At 36.0% G+C, this 11,798-nt stretch overlaps 1 protein-coding gene across 1 annotated transcript; it reads right to left on the bottom strand.

Annotated features, from left to right (window-relative positions):
* Positions 1–6,047: 6,047 nt before the first annotated feature.
* On the bottom strand, positions 6,048–9,930 carry LOC140145908 (uncharacterized). The gene is made up of 4 exons (XM_072167630.1): positions 9,682–9,930; positions 8,439–8,502; positions 7,534–7,701; positions 6,048–6,572 (listed from the first exon to the last, which is right to left on the bottom strand). Exons 1-4 carry the CDS (start codon positions 9,841–9,843, stop codon positions 6,256–6,258), a joined length of 711 nt encoding a protein of 236 aa, XP_072023731.1. The 5' UTR covers positions 9,844–9,930; the 3' UTR covers positions 6,048–6,255.
* Positions 9,931–11,798: the final 1,868 nt, after the last annotated feature.

Consider the following 11,798-nt stretch of genomic DNA (forward strand, 5'->3'; position numbering starts at 1 on the left):
GATCTAATATTATTTTTCACAATGAAGTAAGGCTATGTACATTTTTCAATTTTTTTACATCTATTTAAGTGTAGAATGCTTTCAAAATTATATTTTTTTATGCTTTCCTCCTCAGTACCAAATGAAAAGTGGAAAAAATGTTTGTCTCAAAGCTCATGCACAACAGTAAAAACATGCCAATTCTTTAATAATTCCCAGAAAAATTGTCACATTAGCCAATCTATGTATACACAAATCTGACTTGACACATTCCTACACCTCACTGGCAGCCATAGCTGGGGGCCTTCCATCCATTTTACGCGATGCCAGTAATACAGGCGTGCTGCGTTTACCGCTCCCGTGACGCAGCGCAAGTGCTACACGCTCCAAAGCGCTTGTGATAGTGGGCGTCTTGGATCGCAATCCAAACAAACTAAGCTAGTTTGGCGCGGATGGCCTCCAGTTATGGCCGACTTAATTCTGACCGTCACTTTGCTAGTCGGATTCGTCTATAATTATACAAAATATCAAAATGATTGGAACCAGGATACATGTATGTGACATTTACAAAAATTACAAAATTGCTAATTGTTATTTTTGTGGTGCTAACAGAAAGCGGTATAATGTGATAATCTGAAGCCAATGGGTTGTTGCATCTGAGAGTTATTGTCATTTAAATGAAGATTGACATATTCATAGTTTAACTCTCACAAATTCTGTAATTCTTAAGTTATTTTCCTTGATTTTGTATCTAGTTTCTTGTCTTTTGTTCAGTTTTTGATTAAGTGGATATGTGCCTTATTGCTATTGTTGTTGTTGTTGTTGTTGTTGTTGTTGTTGTTGTTGGGTTTTGTGGCTAGGGACCACCGGAGCCAGGTTTATCAGTTTATGATGCCAAAAAACGTTTCTGGTAAGCTTTTACAGCAAACTGGGCCAGAGCAATTATGCTTGTAAATATATTATATAATGCCCTTCCGGGAAGTTCCAGTATGGAGCAGCTGGTTTTTATACACGGGTACTAATTATTGTGTTGTCATCAAATACAGTATAGAACCCAAATTGTCATTTTCTCAGCTTCATTCCATAGTGGCATCATCAATGCTTTGAGAAAGCCAGAAGGTTTTTGGCGAAACTGTCAGCAGAAAAAACGTAAGTTTTTCATTTGGTCTTGACAAATAAATAGCATAGTGGTGTAAGATGATTTTTGGTAAATGAAAAAAAAAATTGGCGTATATATTTTTAATAATATTCTTTCATTTTACTAAGTCTCAACAGCCAGAATTAGCTAATTTATTAATAATTAATTAATTAATTGAATTTGGCGTATGGTTACAAAGGTTACAGATTTTGTGTTTTCCTTCCAAGTGGCATATCAGATATACACGATAATACACCTTACGTTACTTTTTAAACACATTTTATAATAGTTAACAAACTAAGAAAAAATAAATAACATTGCACTGCATAAAAGCGTATCACCTTATGCCACTATGGAATGAAGCTGAAGTAAATGCCAAGTTGGCATAAGGTTAGGGACATGTGCTTTGTGTGTTTTCCATCCAGATGTACTTATTGTTTTCAATTTGCCAGTAAGAATATGTCTTTATTTCTTTTGAAAGTTATGTTAGGATAGAATCTGTTTATTCTACTACAGAAACTTGACATCAAGTACAAAATACATGTATAATGAATGTCTGATTTACACAACACAATTTTATATTGCCATTTCTTCAAACCTGAATTTCTCGAATAGTTGTTTATTCATGGTGCCCCACCTTACATTACTACAAAATGGCGCCGACAAGCATTTAATTTGTAACATGCTCACATAAAACAGGGATTTAGGCATCAGATGGATTTTTCCCACTCCCGCACTATGTGTAGCCTACCCGAAGGTAAGCATGCTTGTTGGAAATTTTTGCGAAATATGGGGTTCTGTTTGAAAAATGCTATTCGCGAAATGCACAAAAATGGGGTGATTTTTCAAAAGTGTATCTTCAAAATATCTTTCACATTTTTAGCCAAAAAAAGGGGCACTATTGAAGGGCAAAAAAAATTGTGAAATAGGGTATTTTTCCTCTGAAAAGTTTACGAAATGAGATGAAGAATGAGGTGTTTGCAAAGTTTGCTGACCAGCATGACTACCTGCATACACCGAGGGGGGGGGGGGTTGGGAGTTTTTAGTTAAATATTTTGGAAATAAGGGCCAAAAACATGCAATTTTGTATGTTTTCTTACAATTACAGTCACAACATTCAAAGACTTGACTAAGGATTCAGAATATGAATAGGGTATTATAATAGGCTAAGTTATTACTAATCTTACTGTTGATGTTTAGCATACTCCCTATTCCAGAAAAATGCAGCACTAATTTTTTGGAATATAAAATATCCGGTTTCCTTTATTTAGTTCTAACTGGCAATTAAAGTAAAATATTAATATTTTTGAAATTTGAGAGAAAATGGTCTGAAACAATGCAATTTTGCATGTATTCTTACAATTATAGTCACAGAATTCTAAGACTTGGCACAAGGTCTAAGCCTGATTATAGGCTAAGAATTAGCTCATAAAATGTGTTTTCTAAAAATTAGAATGCATAAATTGAAATTAGTCTTTGATAAGTCTGTAGGCTTGATTGTCACAGAATGCAAAAAAGCTAAAAAACGCCCTAAAAACGCATGTTTTGGGCACTTATTTCCATAAATTGACCAAATACTAAAATTTGACTTTCATTGCCAGTTTAAACTAAAGAATTAAGATATAGGCCTATGTTTCATTTGGCAAAACGGTAATATTTTTTGAATCCAAAAAATTAGTGCTGTATTTTTCTGGGATAGGGAGTAATTCCTTTTATAAACGAGGCATACAACTTACCGTCCAGCTCATACTAGTATTATTTCCTCACGCTTGACTTTCGCAATGACAAATTGACTTGCCAGAACATTTAAAAAAAGGACTTGATGCAAATTTAATAATAATTGGTCACACAATAAAATCGAAATTTTGTATTGAGTGCACAGACTGAAGTGATATTCGGGCAAATCAGGAAAAAAAGAATTCCAAAAGATGAGTGATGTATTTTTCTGGAATTTGGAGTAACTACCATTTGCCCTTCATATGAAATCTTAATGGTGCATCTCTTGTGTTTACCTCCCATGGATACATTATGTTTGCTCTTAGCGTCCACATGACATGATCTACTTATTTTTTATTTTTTTAGTTTCAGTATTTTGCATCCTATAAATTTATCATTAATATTGTAACCCACCTTTTGCAATAAAATATGGTGCATTCAAACAATAAGAATATTAAATAATTTACATTATACAAATTGCTTTTGTCTCCTTGATTTATTTGTCATTCCTTCTTCATCAATACACTTCTAGTGCCCGTTTCTATTCATCGTTATGTATTCTTCTCCCGTGCATTATTTTCGCGAACTACCCTTCACAGCCCAAATTATATAAACCTGCACGCTAAACAATGCATTATCTAAAACCTGCACGCTAAAAAATAGATTCTAGATAATACGTGCACGCTCAAATACTAGAAATACTACTTTCACATAACCATATAGTAGAGTTAGGGGACGCTTTCGACACAGAGGTCACATAACTATATAATTGTCTGTTCGATATATATACCATCAAAAAAGTACGAATATACATTCTGTGGTGTTAAAATGGTATAGTTACAAACGTTGTTCTATAATAGGGTACAATTACCGAATAGGGTGCAACTCGTTAGACTTGAGTCCAGTCCTCGTTTACGGAGTTTAGGGTTAGGGTTGGGGTAGGGCAGTCTTGTAATAAGACTAGTAGAGTTGCACCCTATTCGGCAATCGCTCGTGCAAAGGGCAGATCATTGTCATCAATTATGATTAATGACCTCAAATAAATCAAACATCAAATGAGAATAATCGAGCTTCTATTAAGGAAAAAGGGCCAAAAACAGGTGGATCATAATTATACAAGATGACACCATTGCAAAATATTCAGCATTTTACAAATGAAATACATGTAGGCCTATATCTAAAATAACATAGCCGGGCCTGGAAACACACACTAGCGCATAATATCATGATCATGCTTTATAATACCATAGGCCTTCAAACACATGTGTTTGAAGGCCTATGATAATACTGAACAAATTGTTAAATCCCAATGTCGTGTGTTTTAATATAAGTAGATTTTAAAGTTCAAATTATGATAAGGATAATGAACTGAGTGCAATGCATTCGTCAAGATAATCGCACGCGCCGTGGAGTTATTGCATTTAGCTTGAGAGCCGATAGGCTCGAAAGCTAAATGCAATAACTCCATGGCAAGTGCAATTATCTTGACGAATGCATTTGCACGAGTACATTATCCGTCATACACTTTGAGTGTAGGCCTATTAAAACAATAGGCAATATTAATTGCTGCATTCATTATATTAGTTTTAATATTAGGAAAATATCTTACATTTTAAAAACACCGTCAGGACATTGACCAGCTACGTAGCATTTAACTGGTAAAGAAAATCAATCCCTGTAATCAATGGTATCGATTGCGCCATACGTCATACTTAGGTAACTTATTCACGCATGGTTTAATTGACTTGACTTTATGTTGTGATCATTTAATATCGTGGTTTCGAACACAGAGAGCACTGAACCAGTTGGAAACGATCGATTTAGATGTCAGACTAGTACTACGGTGAATATCAACTGGACTTTATAGCTCTATAATTTGAACTACTTATATTAAAACACACGACATTGGGATTTAACAATTTGTTCAGTATTATCATAGGCCTTCAAACACACGTGTTTGAAGGCCTATGGTATTATAAAGCATGATCATGGTATTATGCGCTGGTGTGTGTTTCCCGGGCCCGGCTATGTTATTTTAGATATAGGCCTACATGTATTTCATTTGTAAAATGCTGAATATTTTGCAATGGTGTCATCTTGTATAATTATGATCCACCTGTTTTTGGCCCTTTTTAATTAATAGAAGCTCGATTATTCTCATTTGATGTTTGATTTATTTGAGGTCATTAATCATAATTTATGACAATGATATTTGCAAGGGTGTAACTCTACTAGTCTTATTACAAGACTGCCCTATCCCAACCCTAAACCCTAATCCTAAACTCCGTAAACGAGGACTGGACTCAAGTCTAGCGAGTTGCACCTTATTCGGTAATTGTACATTATTGAACACCGTTTGTAACTATACCATTTTAACACCACAGAATGTATATTCGTACTTTTTTGTTGGTATATATATCGAACAGACAATTATATAGTTATGTGATCTCTGTGTCTAAAGCGCCACCTAACTCTACTTTATGGTTATGTGAAAGTAGTATTTCTAGTATTTGAGCGTGCACGTATTATCTAGAATCTATTGTTTAGCGTGCAGGTTTTAGATAATGCATTGTTTAGCGTGCAGGTTTATATAATTTGGGCTGTGAAGGGTAGTTCGCGAAAATAATGCACGGGAGAAGAATACATAACGATGAATAGAAACGGGCACTAGAAGTGTATAGAGCTATAAAGTCCAGTTGATATTCACCGTAGTACTAGTCGGACATCTAAATCGATCGTTTCCAACTGGTTCAGTGCTCTCTGTGTTCGAAACCACGATATTAAATGATCACAACATAAAGTCAATTGGTTACAAACCATGCGTGAATAAGTTACTAAAGTATGACGTATGGCGCAATCGATACCATTGATAGCTAACTTATACGGGATTGATTTTCTTTACCAGTTAAATGCTACGTAGCTGGTCAATGTCCTGACGGTGTTTTTAAAATGTAAGATATTTTCCCTAATATTAAAACTAATATAATGAATGCAGCAATTAATATTGCCTATTGTTTTAATAGGCCTACACTCAAAGTGTATGACGGATAATGTACTCGTGCAAATACATTCGTCAAGATAATTGCACTTGCCATGGAGTTATTGCATTTAGCTCTTGAGCCTATCGGCTCTTGAGCTAAATGCAATAACTCCACGGCGCGTGCGATTATCTTGACGAATGCATTGCACTCAGTTCATTATCCTTATCATAGTAACTGTTTTTCTTTAATAGTAACTATTCTCTTATCAGGGCTTCAAGTGCTCAAATATTGTTGAGACATAATTGGGCAGGCGTATCAGAAGCCACTTGACCATACCCAAGACCTTCTCCTTTTAGTCTCGGATCATGTTCATACTGAATAGGATTGAATGGTCGTGATTTTTTACGCCAATGTTATGATTTATGTTTTCATCCTTATAGGTTAAGCTGTGCGAAATAAAATCCTGTCCAAATCTTCCATTTCAACCTTCCTGGTAGAAGTTGACTTTTCTTCGGATGGCACCCCAGCATATTTGCAGTCAGGCGTTTGAACTGTTTGTTTAGGTGCGTTGTAAAAGCGGGTAAACCCTTCCTCCTCGATAAAGCTTAGAACTTCATCTTTGAATCGTGCATTAAACTCTTGTACGTTACGAGCCAGAACAAAGAGGGTTAGTCGATTTGAATCTGTCACAACTGCATATTGGTAGAGAGGAACACTGGGGTAACTTTCTTCAAGTGGTCCAAGTTTTATAATCCAATCTGAAACGAAAGGTGCAAAATAATAAATAAGAAAGTATACAATGTATGTCAAGTTTCAAACTGAAATACATGTAGTAACTCTGGCGCTTAGCTATAATGGGATTGAGACGCACATTTGCAGGTTTACGTGTCTATAACTCTGTGTATCGATGATTTGCTCAAAACCCTTTACACTTTTGTGGATGGAGCTCTTCATGTTTGCATGTTTTAAAAGCGTTCGATAGTAAGCACATAATCATGCTAACTGTCGAGTTTTTACAGTAGAGGACTGGATTTTGCCGGTTAGTATCGGTTTTGGTCACTGTTACACCAACCCGAATCTTATTACAGCTCATTCAAATAATCAGCAAAGACTACACTGTCTAGAGGGGCTCTGCTCACTGCCGGCTTTATCCATTTTAAACATTAAATGTGGGATCGCTGTGTGTGTATATATATTTATGTGCAGCGGAAAATGTTAACCTTTTGTAAAAAAACGTTAACTCTTAAGCTTCTTTGTCCCGGGTTCTTTGTATCCCCCTCCTCACCCCTTCCGACTGATACCATATCCGGCTTGAAATGTAAGGGGGGGGGGGGGGTCTGCCTGAATTGTCAAAAAGTGGCTGAAAAGAACAAAAATGGGTAATTTTGCCGGGGGATACATACGCGTCCCCTTGCCCTGCCCCACCCTACCCCCGGGATCGACGCCCATATGACTGATACGCCATGCACTGATATTTAAAGGGAAGATTGGAATGCCATCTTTCCCAGGGAAAGCAACCAGCAGGTCCAGACCATGGCCAGATAACATGAGTAGGTTTATTTTACCTTGAAGGCATGGACACTGACAGTCTTGCAAAAATGGGCCAACTTTCCCTAGACCATCCAATATGCTATGAATTAGTAGGACTACAACTGCTCTACTGGTCAGTTTATACTCTTATTTTTACATCTGTTATTTTTATATGAAGCTTTAACTTACATTCGCCAGGTGGTCCTCCAACACTCGGAAATATAACGGCGAGTTTTGCTGGTTCCTTGGGGTCAGGCATGTAAGCAAATCCATTAATTACTGTGCTATTCTCACTCTCTGGGCTTCCGAGTCGTGCGTTGTTTTCTACGGAAACAGTACCATCAAGGTTCAAACCATCTAGCGAAAGAGAAAAAAAATCCTCAATTCATTTCAAATTTGAAAAAGTTTCAAGATAATTTTAATACGTTACACACACCTTTATGTTTCTTAAGCATTGAGGGGGTACGGGACAAAGTGAACTAGATTACTACATGACATATAATAAGCACTAATGTGCAAAATTTATAGGAAAAAAAACCGCTTCCACGGTTTTTCTTTTTTACTACGAGCTTAAAACTGAGGTAGTGATAGTAGGGGAGGGAACACTCAACACAAATGACCCCGGCAAATGACCAAACGGGCGGCTCCCTGAAATACCCTGTGTTTTTACATTTAGGGAGAGTGGGGTTAGTATAAAAATCACGGAAGAAGCCTGGAATTAGGCAGTATTTTTGTCTAATTTATTATACAAATGGGTCATTGTGTGGATTTCTACTATTATACTAGGCCTACCGTTTATATTCCAGAAAAATACAGCACTAATTTTTTGGAATTAATGAAAATATCATCTTATTTTGCCAAATGAAACATAGTTTAATCTTAATCCTTTAGTTAGTTCTGGCAATAGAAATGTTTGGAAATAAGGGCTAAAAACATGCGTTTTTAAAGTTGTGCAAAGAGCCAAAGACTAATTTCAAGTTACGCATTCATAACCAATTATCAAAAATAACCTAAAATATTTGAAGGCTACGATATGAATGGGTCATATTCTACGGTACTGTAAATTCGGCTATTACCCAGTTTCACAAACTTACAATCGGCAGTTACACACACGTTGTCCCTTTCAAAGGTTGAAAACACAAACCGATTGGCATACATCTATAATTAAAAGAAAATAACGCAAATTAAAAAAATGAAGGCAGTTGCTAAAAAGAAGAAGAATAGAAATTCCATTTAAAAGGGAAAGCCGGGTTCATTGGGTAGTACTATTGATTTGTTGGGAGTGGCCTTTCTTTTCCTTGTTCTTCCCTTAATTCTTTCTGTTCTCTTCATAGGCCAACATGTTTATATAAGCTTTTAAGGCTTGGCTTAAGCATTTTGCTTGAGCCTGGTCCAATCAGGACCCAAGCGTGGGTCCACCCAGACCGACCGGTTAAACAAAGAAGAAACAAACATACAGAAAAGGGACCGCTATATATTATAGGCCTATTATTCATATATCGATTTTGACTTCGCTGCCGGATTCGCTGCACGTGGTAGGGCTATCGGTCAATGCAAAGTATATAGGGAGCCTTTTCTACATCGAGTCTTTTCTTGTATAGACGTTCTGGGTTTTTTCCATTTATATAAAAAGTCCACATTAGACACCAAAGTTTATTTTAGAAAATAAAACATTAGATTACCATAAAAACGATACAGTAAAGTTTGGCGGGGTCTAATATAATTTTTACATAGATTATCACCATCTTTTCAATCTTAATTTTCACTAAAATAAAAAAATGGCGTATAGGCTATAAAATTAAAATAAAACGCCTACTTTACCTTCTAAACCACATCAACTGTACCACGATTGGGTATATCGCGAATCGTTATATATGATGTTGATGTATACAGTTACTACATATAGGCCCTACTAGTATTCTTTTTATACATAATGTTTCAATTTTCAGTTATACAAAATTTAACGAAAACCCTCCCACTCGGCTATTATATTTAGAGATCCTTTGACTGTTCTTTGAGACAGTGACGTGGCCAACGGAGGCAGAAGAAAATTAAAGTTAAAAGTGCCCCCTGACAAAAAATGAAAGAGAGAATCAGAAACTTGAGGCAAAGGAAAAGAACATTTTCCACCAAAATGCACAGTGAACCCGATAAAAGGCCAAAATATTGTAAAATGCCAAATTTTAGCATGTTTCTGTACTGTCTGCACCCGGGGTCTGCACACAGAAAAATTATCAAGTGCACATTCATCATGTTCATCCGCCATGTCTATAAGAGGTTCGTAGATATGCTTAGACTACCAACTATCATTTATTTAGAACATAAAATGGCACTTACCTGGTACCATCTTCCAAGATAGTTGGGTAAATCTACACTACTAACGGTAACAGGTGGTGCAGCGACGTTGATATCAGATGGAGAAACCGGCATCAAGTTATCCAAAGGTTTGGCATTTACAATACCGAGATACAGAACTAAAGCAAGTATCTGTGCTTTCATGGTGGACTTATTTGCAGCTATACTATTTGAAATTTAAAATGTCTAAGGAACAGTTATATAGGGCATACACTTAAACGACTGGTTCGTACTGCTCCTTCTTGACAATAAATAGACAAACCGTATAACGTCTTTAATCACGTGTTTTATAACCGAATCAACGATTAAGATAAAACAGATTAAGCAAATAATGTACATGAGATTGGAAAACTGTAATCACGTTCAGACTGTCGGTGATAACTTGTATAACTTGTTATGTAAGTAGCTGTAAGTTATGAGGTCTTTTTGAGAAAAAAACCGCGTACCTTCATTACGAAAGGTCAACATTTTTAAATGATCGTCGGCTTTTACTCCAAGTTATATACACTTTAAGTACATGTCATTAGATTAATTAAGTTTACTTCGAGGAATATTGAATATCAGAAAACAAATAAATAAATATCAAATTTTAATAATTTGCCATAGAATTTGTATTATATCACGAATTTCAAAAAATCTAAAATATTTTATATCAGAAGGACATTCCTCGTATTCAGAATGCAATTCGATATGCTATGTCCAATAAAAATACTGTGCAAACGTTGCTATGTGAGCCCTTTAAAGCTATTTTAATACATCATTTTAAGCTATTTTAAATAGGGCCTACATCATGTTAAAACTTAACATTTAAAAATGTTTTAATACATCATTTTAACCTATTTTAAATGTAGACGACACATAATCTCTTGAACTGGGCGTATTTATGTACAAGAATCCCATACACAGATGCATGAGATGAGCTACCTAATACATTTTAATTAGTATTTTGCAAAACGTTCTGTTATCCATGACTAACCAGACAACACAAATTAATGATATCTAACAGTGAACAAAAAATAAAAAGAACTTTTCCGACCATTACATTCGAATGAGCGGGCCCATTCTTTGGAAATCTCTAGAGAAGAAAATAAAAAAGCTCAAAGTCCGTAAAACATTTCTGCAAACAGCTTAAACAAAATCTTATCTCTAAGTACAATTAGACCCTTCTCGAGCACAGTCATGTGCCACAGTCATGGCTGTTAGTCCTTCAAATCACTGTGTTAGTCTTTTGGGGCGCCCGCTACGGCAGCGTAGCGTGCCTGAACTTTTTGTCGGGAGAGGTGCAAGAAAAACAACTGACCAATGATCATTATCCACATATCAAATGCAACCCCGGCCCCTGGGTACCCGGGGATGGCCGGGTCAATCGAGATGATAATAGCAACCATAGTGGAAGGCTTGTATTTGACCTTCTTATGAATCCAATTTTGTGGCGAGAAGTTGAAAAGGTAAGGTATATTTCAAGGAATTTGGGTTCAAAAATTCCACAAAAATCATCATTTCCGTAGATATGCCATATAGGAGCACAACTTGACAATAAACTGAACTATTTAAACCCAAAGGACGCGCTGAATACACATAAATGTGTGTTTCCTTTCTAACGGAGTGGTTGCAGAACTCTTTTTTGTCAAAGAAAAGTTGGACAATTTATGAATTTTGATTGGCAAAATAGCGAAAGGAAATAGACTTTTCCAACCATGTAAAACTACACTGCATTGTTGACATGGTCGACATACATTAAGGCATATGCACGTCCTCAAAGTGGGAGGTAAGTACTATAATTATTTGTTTAAAGTGCTCAACATACCAGCAAAAAGTCATGGGGTAATCAGAGAACAGGGACTTTGTGAAATAGTGGGTACAAAAAAAAGTGCGTGAGCCGATATGCAACATCAAATATACAAGCCGATTTACGTAATTTCCCATGACCTTACAGAAGTGATCATACTCAAATCCCGGGACTCAACTATAAAACTATAGAGTTTGGTCATTGATATGCACCATCAATTGTGTAATTGTGATCAATATTGCTAGGCAAACAATCACAGCAAACATGCCAAAATCCTCCCATTTCTCCTCAATTTAAAAATAAATTTCCC

Source organism: Amphiura filiformis, chromosome 1 (assembly GCF_039555335.1).
Source record: "Amphiura filiformis chromosome 1, Afil_fr2py, whole genome shotgun sequence".
Classification (NCBI taxonomy): domain Eukaryota; kingdom Metazoa; phylum Echinodermata; class Ophiuroidea; order Amphilepidida; family Amphiuridae; genus Amphiura; species Amphiura filiformis.